Below are 14,255 nucleotides of genomic sequence, written 5' to 3'. Positions count from 1 at the left end.
GCACATTTGCGTGCCCCAGCAGCACGCTTAAAGACCATCCCTTGAAAACATCAGATTATTAAATGCCTTTGTGGCAGACGTCTCTTGTTTTCCCAAGACGTTTTATGCCATTGTGGCACACCATTTGCAAAAGAGAGCAAGTGGCTCAGCAACTGAACATGCTTGGTGGGGACATCGTTCCCCACTGTGCAGTGTGGTAGGGAGCAGATGAGGCACAGAAGGTCTTGGTGAGGAGCTGGGAATGTGCAGCTTGAGAAAGGGAGAGCCTGCCGAGAGGTGTGCGGAGCGCAGACCCTGCCTGGGTCTACCTGAAAGTGTCCCGTTTCTTAGGGCATTCCAGGAAGGCACTGAGATGGCAGACACCGAAGCTCTAGGTGAGGACTTCGCTGTAAGGATGCAGTAGGCAGCAGGAGGGTTGTCTCTTAAAGGCTTTTTTTCTTCTGTTCGGTCACTGATCCACTTTTGGTTTCTTCACTGAAGAAGTAAATTGCTCTTGGTGGTATCTTGACATAACATAGGGCTTTTTTTCTTAGAAGTTTAGAAGCACTTATTCTTACTCTGGGGAGGTCATGACAACAGCATACCTACCGGGGTGCTCTGGTCAGCTGAGGACCCCATCACAGCAGCCAGTCAATCGTAAACCACAATTATCATCTGATTCGCTGCAGATTAAACTGTATGTTCAAATGCGCTATTGAGAGGGCTTATGCTGTCAATAGAAGACTGCTTATAAATTATTGTTCTGTTGCTTTTTTTGCATTGCAAATGACAGTTAGGTCGTGTGGCTTTCTGGGTCTTCTGCATGCTGAAACGTATTTATGCAAGCACAGCATCAAAAAAAAAAAAGCTGAAGAGAAGAAAAGATCTCAAAAGTACAAAATTTGATTAATTTTCTACACTAAAATGGACTAAATTAGTTATATCATCTGCTAGCATACTAGAAACAATCCTTCTCAAATAAAGAATAATTGATTACAGATTATGTGCCACTTACAGAGGCAATGATGGAAGAAAAAAGGTGAAATTATTACACTAAGTACAAGAATATTCCAACCCACAAACATTTGTACTGTCTAACAGATACAACTTTATGACATCTGATTAACAGTAATTTAATTAATACATAATAAGTAAAAGCTCTTCTACCTCTGAAATTTAAGATTATAAAACATGATTTCCGCAATAAATTGGTGAAAAAATGACTAAGATATTTCACACAAATGGCTTTCCAGCATAAACTCTTTGATGTCAAATTTATAAATTATTAAGTTGCATACATTTTCAAAGGATTAATGTATTACTTTGTAGGCCATTTATTTTCACCTTCAGATTTTTTATTCTGTATAAATTATTTCAATGACCGGGAGGAGACAATTAATAGGATTCTTGATCATGAACATAATCTCAAGTTTTTAATGCCTTTCCTAACACAAAAACTTTCGCGGTCATGTTCGCTTAAAATTGGTTCAATTGGTCATGCTGACTTAAAATTAGTAAAGCATTAAACAATAGTGCTAGCAAAGGTTTAACAAAAATATCTCGGCTGTGCAATTTTCTAGTCATTATCTAGGTATTTTTGAGTTACTCAGTTTGATTAGTTCTTTGGGGGCAGTACATCAAGAAATACAGGAAGGTTGAGAAAGGAATTCAATTTTATTTTTCCGTGAAAGTCTACAAAGAATTTATTACAGTGAAGGGCAAGAAGAGTTTTATCTGTGTTTTTTTCCTCAACAAAGACAAAATATTCTTGTAATGTAAATGATATATCAGAAACACTATATTAATCCGCTAACAATATGATATGTAAGTGATCTAGTCCTAGCAGAATGTTTGCTGAAATCAGTAAGGAAAAATGAGCATTTGTAGACAAGTAGATGACATTCTAAAAAGTAGGAAGATCCCTTTATTTGATTGGCATGATTGGTTGTAAAACTGTATGTTGCCTATTTAGGAAGAATGCTACAATTTTCAGGAAGGCAAAAAATTAAGTGTTGATATGTATGTTTTTGTGCCAGACATCCCTTAAAGGTAGTGAATATCAAAAGTGCCGCTTCCAGTATTTAAGCTATCTCATATTTTGACTTTGTGCAACATAAGTGCATGTTTTTGTTTTGTCTGTACATTGCTGGAATGTATTACCTTCCTCCCCCTAGGCCTGAATAACAAATTAATGAAGTGTATATTTGACACGCAACAGTCAGCTCGTGCTTATGCTATCAAGACTTTGTGTGAGGTCTATAACATGATTAGAATATTTTTTGGGTCATCATGAAGAGAAGCAAAGAGTAGAAGACATGAAAGTAACAATGAAAACAAACAAGCAAAAAAGATTGGAAATATACATTTTTGACCATTCTTAAGCTTAAATTCTCATCTGTTCCTGAGCAACAAGTGACTTTGCAAAAAAAAAAAAAAAAAAAAAAAAAGATAGACGTGCATGTTCTTCTTATCATCAGAGCTTTAAAATCACAGATGGATAAACAACATTTCAGTGACCAATTCTAAGAAACAGAATTCAAGCCAGAACTGAAAGCTTTAAAGCCTGTTTACAGCAACAACAATAAACTTCTGAAAAAATTGAAGAAGTTGCCTAGCTAGTTTGAAAAAGTTGTTACTGAAACTCTTTTCAAGAAAGCCAGACATTTAAACTGGAACAACACCTTAGCTATGACAGACTCATTATTTGACAGGTCATTAAAAAATTACAATTATTTTGCTTTCGTTACAAAACTGTGGGGTGTCAAGGACAAGAAATCAGTAAATATAAGAAGCTTGCCTCTTCATTAAAATGACCATGTAAAAGCAGATCTCATTGCTAAATATTGTTATTTTTAGTATTACATCTCAGGAAAAAAAAGAGAATCACTGTCAATGACCGACATTTATTCAAGACAAAGAGTTAAAAACTGCATTTCATCTTCCTTAGTATTGACTTAATGGATTTCCTTATAAGTGATAGTAATAAATTGAACAGTGAATGGAGTAGTAAGCATGTAAACTAAGCTATGAATTGTAATATGTAGGTCCCATGTTCAGTTATCTTTATTAAATTTACTGCTGTCTGAACCATTCTTGTTACATTTCTTTCAGACAATAAACCAGAAACTGATTGGATTCTCTCACCCGTATTTAGCTACCTGAAAATGAGCTATTTAGTTGAAGGTGGCCACATAGGTCTCTTGTAGGTAATGAAAGAGAGAAATAGCTTCATTTAAGGGTTTGTCCCAATGATCATAGATGTTTGAGGTTGTGGTGACTTTCTCCTTGGAGGTCCAGTCTCCTCCCATGACAAGGAGGAAACTTTGATGGTGAATTTATATTGAAATCCTGACTTCCAGCTGCCGAAGTGAGATTAATTCCACTTTGTATATGCGGAGTCTGCTCCCCCCATTCTATGAGGAAAGCACAGCTTAAAGAAAGATGTTTCCTAGTATTAGCATCTTCTTACATCCTGAAAGCAAGTCTTTAATAATTGTTAAGCTGTGACTGACACGCTGAAGCTTCATTTTTGTTTGACACTACCTCAATTAACTATGATTAAAGAATTATACAGTAAATTTTATTTAAAAGGGCCATAATAGGCCACACCAGTTTACCATTTTTTAGTGGCAGATAATAAAGAACACTTTTGATTTTTTAGAAGATATTAGAATTCCATGGCACTGTAAGATTATAAATGACTTGTTAATTCTTTTTGATTAAAAAGAAAGATCAAAAATCTAGTGAGACTATTGAATAAAAATGAAGATAATATATGTTGTGGCAAACACATGGAAAAAATAATGAAAGACTTTGCACTTTACAGTTCTGTTCTGTTCCAAGAATTACAGTGATGTTCAGAATTTCTTTTTTTTCTTCTCTCCTTATCTGTAGAAGGTGACAATATAATTACAAGGTGTATATTACATATGCTATACATACATATATGTGTTTATAAGGATATATTTTCATGTGTAAGCTACCTGAGTTCTTTTTCTACCTGCATGTGCATGCATTATTCATTTGTGCAGTGCTACTACTACTAATGGACTTCAGTATGTTAAATATGTTATAGACGAGGTAAAGAAGAATCCTTCCCCAAAATCCTCAAAGTAAAGTCTGAGTAGACAGGTGCATCGTAGCTGAAAAAATAACAGGGGGTGATAAACAGCTAAAAAATGATTGAAAACAGTAATTTAAAAATGTTATTTTATACCCGTATTGTTTGCAGAAATCCTGCAGAGATTGCTTTACAATAAACAATGTATTTCCATCAGAAGCTTGCTTAACTCCTGCTGAAGTCTGTGGGGAGTCCATGTAAAAAATGGGTATAGCAAAAGTATTTATCAGTACACTAATACTATGGAGTATCTAGGGCGTTTCAAATTTATCTGAAGATTTATTAACATCTCAGAGAGAAACTGTCTTCATAGGAAAGTTTTAAAGGAGCCAGGAGGAAAAGAGACAGTAAGCTTCTGCTTAACTCACATCATCTGTTACACACTGAAAATATTGACTAGGAGAAAATATGGCAATCAATCAAAAACAAGAATGAGAAAAAAACGGGAGGAGTTTCAATGTGCAAACAAATTGCATAAGACTCTTAGAACAATGCTACAAGACTGAGATAACCCTCATTTGCTGAAATGTATTTATTGATTACAAAAAACAACAGGAAAGACACAATGAATTTACCACCTCAAAGTCCCAATGTGGTATTTCTTATATTTTTATAACCCCCTCCCCTTTTTTTTTTTTCTGTCAGTACTTTTATAAGTTGAAATTCAATGACAGGTAATAGGCTTTTATTTCTAAGTCAGTTATTTATGTATCAGTAGTGAACATGGTTTGAGACACTGTATTTTTGATAATTCATTTTGTGTAACTGTATTTTATGTTTTTTTTTCTTTTTATAGCTGTAGTGTAAAACACATACTGAGTTATTTGACAGTCACATCTGACTTATGTTGCAATTGTCTATTTATGTAAGTTTCATTTAACTACCAATCTGTCAACAGACAAAAATATTTCTATAGCATCCTGTGTTCTGTAAACCTAAAAACACTTGCAGAAACTGACTTTTTAGCATGTGACATACTTAACAGTAATGTCATTTAATCTGGTATCACCTTTCATTCCCTCCCCTGCATTTAAACTCAAATATTTCTGGGGTTTTGTGCCATTTTGCCTTTTTGTATGTCTGCGACATATGCTTTCCTAGTTTTAGAAGTAGTCTATGAAAACATTATTTATCTTCTAAACAACAGTTTTAAAAAATAATTACTGTAGGATTATTGCCTCCTGGTCAGAGTGGCACCTAGAGCTGAGTCAATCATAGTTCAATTTATTGGATTGCAGTTTGTCTCTCATGTTGCATAGTAGTTGGAGTGCTTTAATAATCATATGGTATAACCCTAATTAAGCCAAGTAAAACTCCATTCCTACTATGACTCAAAAGACTAGAAAAATACTGCAAATAAGTAGTCCCAGAGAGCAACAAATGTGGTATTGAGCCCTTAGAATATTGTCTGAATTGTCATTTTCATTTTCAAGCTTTCTCTGTCAGACTGGGCTAAACCTCATTCTTTAAAACGAACCAGAAGTGATACCAGAAAATCCAAAGAAATGCATTTTTTCCTCAGCAAATGTATTGATTTATCGTTTTAGGCAAGAGGCCAAATCAGCAGGTCTGGGCAAGAAGCAAATCATGCATGTGGAGGCTAGTGGACAGGAATATCCTGGACAGGTTCCACAAGGCCACTCTGCCAATGTAGGCCCGCGGCAGTCCAGGGCTACTCAGATGGGGACTAACTTAAGAGTTAACTGTAAAGTGAACTTCTACATTTGGTCAGCTGTATGGCTCTCTAGGCTCCTCTGATTGTATTGATTGCACAGCTACAGTAGCCATAATGGGATCTTAGACACACCTGAAGTTAGGTGTCTCAGTGTATTAGGAGGTACCAGCTGCTAGTATCAGGTTAATACCACATTAATTGGAATTCATAAATAAATAAAACCAAATTTTAAACTTTTTACATTTTCTGACATTTCTGTATCATTACCAAGGTTATAAGATATAGACCTATATATGTATTCTCTCACAGCTGGTATTCTCTCTCACAACTCATGGGGATTCAGGCTGTTTGGTACTTCAGGAAAAGCAACAAATTGCTTGAGACTTGTTAGTGAAAAATCACGGTAGGAAACAGTGGTGTTTATGCTTGTATGGGCGCAGGTGTGGCAAAAGAGCTATAGAATTATCCTATCATCAAGTTCTTATAACTTAGCTGGTGCTCAATCATCTTTTTTCAGTCCACGTTCAGTGTTTGCACAGTGTTTGGAGGCATGATTCTTCCCTCAGAAGCCTCGGTGTTATTAAGAGCTTACAAAAGGTTGCGCAATGTCTGTGTGTGCAGATCTGAAAGTTGTGTTATGCTAGGACAGTCTGGAAATGTAATGCAGACTGCCAAACTTTATCACTTATTGCTAATACACACTCATTATGTGTACAAACCCTAAATTTGATAAAGACATTTTGTGTGAGATTCCGATTCATCTGGACTAGTAAAAATATTCAAGCAGTAGCTGAAATGGGTGTGTTTTTCTGTTACTTAATCCAAAGGTATTTCTTCGTGTAATTTAAACAACTATATTGTTTTGTACAATAATACGAGAATTTTTCAATGTGGTAGTCCTATCAGAATTATAGTTATTATTCACACATGCTGTGCCATTGATATGTAACTTATATTTGGGCTCTTGTTTTCCAGGTCTCCCAACAAGGACATGGCTTCAGATGAAAGAGAGATTGTAGTTTGGGTTTGCCAGGAAGAGAAGATTGTATGCGGTCTGACAAAGCGCACAACTTGCGCAGAAGTGGTTCAAGCACTGCTTGAGGAACATCAGACAACATTTGGAGAGAAAAAGGTCCTTTTTGGAAAACCTAGTGACTACTGCATTGTAGAAAAATGGAGAGGCTCGGAGCGAGTACTTCCGCCCTTGACGAAGATTCTGAGACTTTGGAAGGCCTGGGGGGAAGAACAGTCTAATTTGCATTTCGTGTTGGTAAAATCAGATGCTTTCCTCTCGTTTCCATTGTGGAAAACAGCTGAAGCTAAGGTAGTACAAAATGTAGAAAAACAGTGGGACCTCAGTCCAGCAAATTACATGAAAATGTTGCCAATAGACAAACAAAAGAAAATTGTCAGGAAGACTTTCCGGAAACTGGCCAAGCTTAAACAGGATAGTGTTCAGCAAGAGAGAGATAATATGGAGACACTGATTCATCTGATCATTTCTCAAGATCATACCATTCATCAGCAAGTCCTTAGAATGAAGGAACTAGATATGGAAATTGAAAAATGTGAAGCAAAATTCCATCTAGATCGTGTGGCCAATGATGGAGAAAATTATGTGCAGGACTCCTATTTAATGATCAATCCAAGTGAGGCTGAGCAGCAAGGGAGTAGGCCGGATGATCAAAAAGAGATGCATGACTATTTGAGCAAAAGCGAGGGAATTTTACAGGTTGAAGAGAGACTGAAACATCACAAACAATTAATAGAGAAGCTGTGTGCTGAAATCGAAAGAGAGGTACATGGTATATGCACAGAAAAAAATGGAGATGATGTTCGCACAGAAGGAGCTGCTAACGCTGAACTGGAAAATTCAGATTTGGAAAGTGTAAAATATGAGCTGGAAAAAAGTATGAAAGATGGTCTGAGAATCAACTCATACCTGAGCTGCATTCAGAAAGAACTTACATACAGGGACTCATTGCTTCAAAAGAAGGAAAAAGAATATGAACTTCTTACAGAAGAATTCAATTTACTACATGTTAAAGACAACATTGAAACTAGGCTTCCGTCAAATGAAGAGCCACCCAAGGGCAGTGGCATCTCCAGTAACAGCATAGCTGTCCCTGACTTTGTTCATAGAGTGACTAATCTGGACATAAATGATACAGACTCTGACACTGGAATCAGCTCTACACACAGTCAGGACTCTGAAATAACTTCAGGGGACACAGTACTGTTGTCAACATAATATGAAAAATCATATTTAGGAGGATATTTATAAGAATTAGTAAAACGTGTTGTCTCGAGAGTTCAGCCCTTCAAGATGTTAAAACTGTGGCGCTGTTTAGCAAAGTAAACTTGTCTGTTTATGTACTTAATAGTATACTTGTGCTTAAATGCATGGTCAGTCTCATGGGTTAACTGCTAATAGGTGCAAGGTTGTTGGCTTTGCTAAAGCAGGACAGACTGTTTAGACCTTGTAATACTGATACTCAGTGAAACAGGAGCGTCCTGACTGGCTTGGACCGCAAGTCTGGAGATTTGATATCCCCTAACCTTTGGGTCCACATCTGCATCTCTCTAACTTTTTTAGGAATGTGAAATAGAGATTAGACCAAACTAGACAGAGAGCTTGATTTTCTGCTCAGTTACGTTAGTTTTGTTCAGCTGGAGTTTCCCTGCCATGAAGCTGCTGTAAAGGAATACATAATCGAGCATATAATCTGTTAAAAAATAGGGTTTATGATATTGTAGGACAAAAAAATGCTATTGCATTTATGCTGTATATTTAAATTTAGTTTGGGGTTATCAGGATGATATTTTCAAAAACACTTAAGTCTCATTTTAAAAATGAACCTTACACACGTAGGTTTTTAATTTCCATTCTCTTTCAGCAGCGTTTAACTTCTTCTGCGATCCTTAAAACCACTACTTATCTGCTGTTACCCTGTAGTTGCCCCAGTGATGCTTAAGTCCACATAGTTTCTGCCAGCGGGCATGTCAGAACTGCCTTACATCCTGCTTGTGCGAGACGCTTAAATCCCAAGCTCACACCTAACCCCAGGGGCATTTTCAGCAAGGCTTTCTCCTGCCTATCTCACCGGTCAGATCCAGTGTCTTAGGCCTCCTCGGATCATGACTACCAAATAAAACATAACAGAAAGGACAGGCGAGAACCAGACGTTTTTGGCTTTGGCGAGACACTGTTTCCTAACAGCCAGGTAGTTACTATTTTCAAATAGCAGGTATGTTGTCAAATCCCGTCTCATGCTGTTTTGGAGCAGGGATATGGACCTGTAAATCCTACTTCCTCGGTAAGGGCTTCGGGATACAGCTAATGCTGATCCATTTTGTAGAGCTAATTAAATATCGGGCCCCAGGGAAACAAAAGGAGGAATGCAAAACACAAGAATTTTACAACTATGTGGTTAAATCAAATGATTTCACTTAGGATGTAGCAGTTGATCTCAAATCCTTCTCCAGTACATTGCTGTGAATCCAAAGCGAAGGTTTATAACTGAGGTGTTCTCCTCAGTTACGAAACAAGATTTCTAACTCTGAGCTAGAGACTCTACTAACAGAAAGAACATGAGTAATTTCTGGGTTGCCGTGTTTATATTTTGCCGAACAATCCGTTTAATGCTTTTGATTAAATGAATTGTATAGAGAAATAGTTACAGTGTTTCTAAACAACCTTTAGCTCCAGCTAAATTCAAACACATCCTGGAATTAAAAGCCTAATAGGTAAATGAATGGACAGTACCTAGAAGGTATAAATGTAAAATACTTTCAGATACACTGCTTTTCCTTTCTATATTTTTCTTCTGTTAAATGTCTGTCAACCATCTGTTTTCTAAAATGACCAAAGTGCTAGGACTGCTGATTAGCACATATTTGATGCAGAAAAAAAAAAAAAAAGGCAAAAAAAAAAAGAGTGCCTTTTATAAGAAGGCAATTTTTTTTTTAATTATTATTATTATTTTTTTGAATCCTGGATATTATAAATAGTTTCTGTTCCAGGAAAGTGTGCTAGTTGCCTTAATATATTTTGTGTTTTGGTTTTGTCATACAATGTTATTTCAATACTTCAATAATAATGTCATATTTAGACTCATCAGCTCCTGATGGAAATGCAAGTATGTATCAAATATATTATCTTTGTAATAATTTATTAACGCAACTCAGCATCGTTTGAACTCTGTGGTATCACTTTGACAAGTAGTAAGCACAGAGGTCTGAATGTTGAGAATAGGCTAATGTATTCTATGAGTTGTTGTGAATTTAGCTAACAGTTACTTCTAATGATTCCTTTTTTTTATATAAATACTTAGGGGATGAAGAATTCAAACAGAATAATACTCACAGTTGTGGAGGCTAGTACAAGACCCAGGGGGAAACTAATTTCCACTTGTATTCTTTCCACTTGTATCAGATTTATTTCACTCACAGGAGCTTGTACTGGTTCTCAGAACTGCTCTTTATCCATACTATGTGCTTAATTGTACATCCCCTGCAACGTGTAGATCTTAAGAGTATTACTGTGTTTTAAGAAGAAAATAGAAAAAATAGGTTGGGAGAGAGTATTTCTTAAAAAATAAAATAATATTAAAAAAAAAACAGCGTTTTGAAGCTTATACTTTGATATTCCAAACAAACTTGGTTCTTCCAGAATTTAGATTAATCTACAAGATGATTAGAGACTGTGTGCACTCTTTGCCGTTTATCTGCCTCTACACTTTTCATATACTTGTTTGACCTGGTTTTAGGATGCTAAAAGTATACTTTATGAACCTTTATGCTCCTTACTTAATCAATTACAACTATCTATGATTTATTTTTTCTTAATTCCCATAAGGAAATACACAAGCAAACACTTTGGCTCATTTCCTGTTATTTTCTTAAGCCAGTTCCCTCTCCATCTTCACAGTTTTGTTCTATTTTATAAAAATTTCCATGGACTATGTTATACTTACTTACAACAAGGAAGATCAAAAAGGTCCTGCATAAGAGGAGAGAAAAATTCTACCCAGGGAGTGGGATGCGAAATGTCAAAGTGAAATGAAAGGAAATTCAGTCCATTACACTCATCTGTACAAGGGGGTTTTGATAGAAAGACAGTTATTTCTTCAGAGTGAGAGGAATATTGTGGTGAGTAGGTGCCAGTCTCAGCCTGTATTATGACTGTTTTGGGGTGGGATAGGTTAGCCCCTGATATAAATCTGGGCAGAGATCTCCAGTGACTGTCATCTGAGCTAACAGTACTGAAATGAATGGACTTGCCTAATACAAATTTATTTGGATGCTATATACATAAATAGTTTCACATATATATTTATAACCAATATAACTCCCAACGATTTCCAGAGAACACAGTGTATACCCCAATATCATGTTTCTGCCTGACTTGATTATGTACTTTTACAAATTTGATGAAAGCAGATGAGTCAATTTAATTACCGGCTTCAGTTCCTTGATGACTCTTTCAAATATAAAACATAATTATCATTTGGTTATATATAAATTTATAGTATTTACCATCCATTTATGTTCTTGAAAATTACCATGTAATTACAGAATTATTGCTGCTTTTTTTTTCCTCCTGAAAAACTGAGCAATCCCCAAGAATTTACACGACTTCAAACTTGTAGATTATGCATTTGTCTTCAGATTGTGCATTCAGGGATTGTTCTACTGGCTGTCTTGTGCTACATGCATACATACATATTGCTAACACATGGTATTTGATTATATGATACTGACAGATTGAAATTAACAGAGATGAGAGCTTTAATTTGCAGCTTTAGGCTGCTAAGATTAATAGGCTTTACATTTCTTTGCATGCCCAGAATAATCATTTGTTACTTTCTGCATATTTCCAACTCTATATAGACATAAGTAGATGTAATGTAACAAATCATTATTACAAAATCAGATCATTTCTACTTCTGATTGCCTAATTGTGTCCATCACTTTGTACAAAGACCTAGATCCATGAACCTATTCAGCAAAGTACCGGTATAGCTAACTTTAAGCAAATAGTAATTTGAATGGGTTTGTGTGATGCATATTATATTTTCTTTAATAATATACGAGTGTTTCTTGTTAAATTTTTAGTATTCTTGTGACTGTTCATTCTGTTAAAAAGACCCCAAATCTTATTTTTTTTCCATTTTCATCTCATGAAACATTGGTTTTGTAATAAGATATCTTTGGTAATGATAAACATTTTTACTAACAGTGTAAGTGGAACGTGCATTTAAGAACAGAAGTGTCTAATCCAAAGGGCTTTTATCTAAAACTACCTTAGACCATCTCTTCCCGTCTGGCCAGTTTAGTTAGCTTGAACATAAATGACTCTTTTCTTCCAAGAGTAGCATGCTCATAATGATTACACACATAATATTTTTCTTTTCCTAGAGCTGTAGTCTTTATCCTTCTGGGTATTTTACTACAGCATTTAAAAGACAACTGGGTTATCTGTCATTTTATAACTTCCAAAAATAAATTGCTGCTTGCTATCTTTCTCAGGGCTCCATCTGACAATGTAAACATACTTCAAAACAAATATTACCACATTTCCAGTGTCCATAATATAATAATTTTCCTATATATTAAAACTGTTTTTTCCTGAAATATGTTTAAATGAGTATAAGGGGGTTTTAATAATATATTGCCTTTGTGATACAGAGTTTTGTAAAATTTAATAGCCTCATTCCAAAGTTTGGTTTTGCTTTTTTAATTTAACAAGCAAGTCAGAATATATTCTACTATGTCAAAATCTCATAGTCCTTTTGGAAACAAAACTTTCCATGACTGAAATTATTATCTTCCAAAGAGAGGACTTCTGGTATATAAAATACAGACATCAAGATTTTCTTTCTAATATTTAACAGGTTCTAATATTTAGTTAATATGCCTTACATCAAACATAGCTTTTCAGACAGATGATTACAGACTGATTTTCCGGAATCAGGTTTGTGGCTGCCTTGCGTCTCTGACAGATCAGGTCCAACTGGAATCCAGTCACTAATTTCAATGGGAACTGTTCACAATGTTTTACAAGTCTTCAGGTTCAATTTAGGAAATGTTCCCAAATAAGAACCTACAGTTATGTTTGGGCAGTATTTCACTTTGCTCGAATTATGAATTAAGTACTTACATTTTATGCTACATTTGTTTTTCAGGTGTAAAAAAAAAGAAGATCCCAAACTTCAAATCTGACTAGAATTCATACCAGTTTTCTGTCTTATTTGTCTGGAATATGAGGGTTCTCACATCAATGATTCATTCAAAAACCAAACGATCATTCCATTTGCAAAAATATTTACAGTAAGAACTGTTGGCTGTGCTAGCTTTGTCAGCTGAATCCCACATAAGGGTGGGAAAATGTAGACTTTGTGCATGTAAACGCAGGTTTTTGCTTATGCAATGACTCTATGCATATTTCTCTTGACTAGCCTGTTGGTTGAGATTTTAATTCACCTTAATATTTGAAAACGTAATTTATGATGTTCAATCCACTGACTGACATCAATTTTTCAGGAAATAATAATTCTTTCTGGGGAAAGAGGAATTATTTTGTTAAGAATAATACAGGGATCATCTTGCTAAGATACTGTTAAGATAAAGTAAAAGCCCAGCTGGTACAAGAAGTTCACTGTCATCTAGAAGTTTAATTTCATCCTGCGAAGTATCGAGGTTGCATAGATCTGTGCATATTAACTGTGGAGGAAGTCATGCAGCTACTTGCTATGATAAAAAATGTGTTTTGTTCCACAATGCAAAGCATTAGGAGAGTATACAAAATACAAAAGTATCTGAGAACTTTACCAGTGCATTCCTGAGAATACTGCATGTCAGCAACTCTGTTACAGATTATGGGGGGAGAGAGTTATTTGCATGAGGAAGTAGCTGTTAATTCCTTTCTATCTGTATTCAGTATTTTTGCTAGGCATAAAGAGGGACTTTTTGATTTAGAGAGCTTTTGTTGTTTATGACTTGGAAGTAGTGTGGACTCCTTTTGTATTAGACTATAGCAACAGAAAAATATACTCTGTTCATGGTAATTGTAATTCTTTTGCGGGTTGCCATAGACTGTGTGAATGTAAGGTTTATTTGACCATTTTCCCTGATTCTGATTTGACTCATCTCCCTAATTTACGTAAATAATTACATCTCATGTATTTGCAGCTCCATGCAACTTCCATTATGTTCATATCTGCACTTTTTTGTTATTCAGTGGTTAGATCAGATTTTATTTAGAATTTCTTCCAATTTCAAATATTGTGCTCTTTTATTTTATGTTCATTCCTATTTTGCTTCAGATCAGCTATATTTCAAGTTCTTATTTCTGAGTGCATGTATTTGTTTTAAACTGCAGGTTAAGTAGATGCTGCTTCATATTTTATTTTGCTTTAATATTCATAAACCAGACAAACTTTCTTGGGAAAGGAGGTTACTGCTTAAATCTCAGTTCCC

General features: G+C 35.4%; 1 protein-coding gene across 1 annotated transcript in view; it reads left to right on the top strand.

The window, feature by feature from the left end:
* The window catches only part of RASSF9 (Ras association domain family member 9), a 28,422-nt gene extending 18,031 nt beyond the window's left edge, over positions 1-10,391 (top strand). The window contains exon 2 of the mRNA XM_082498252.1: positions 6,750-10,391. Within this exon, the coding sequence (XP_082354378.1) occupies positions 6,750-8,025 (1,276 nt within the window). The 3' untranslated portion in view covers positions 8,026-10,391. The remainder of the gene's footprint in view (positions 1-6,749) is intronic.
* The last annotated feature ends 3,864 nt before the right edge of the window (positions 10,392-14,255 follow it).

Source organism: Vanellus vanellus (genome assembly GCF_965231255.1).
Source record: "Vanellus vanellus genome assembly, chromosome: 1".
Classification (NCBI taxonomy): domain Eukaryota; kingdom Metazoa; phylum Chordata; class Aves; order Charadriiformes; family Charadriidae; genus Vanellus; species Vanellus vanellus.
Note: the sequence above shows the minus strand (reverse complement) of the source record. Positions and strands in the feature narration are given on the sequence as shown.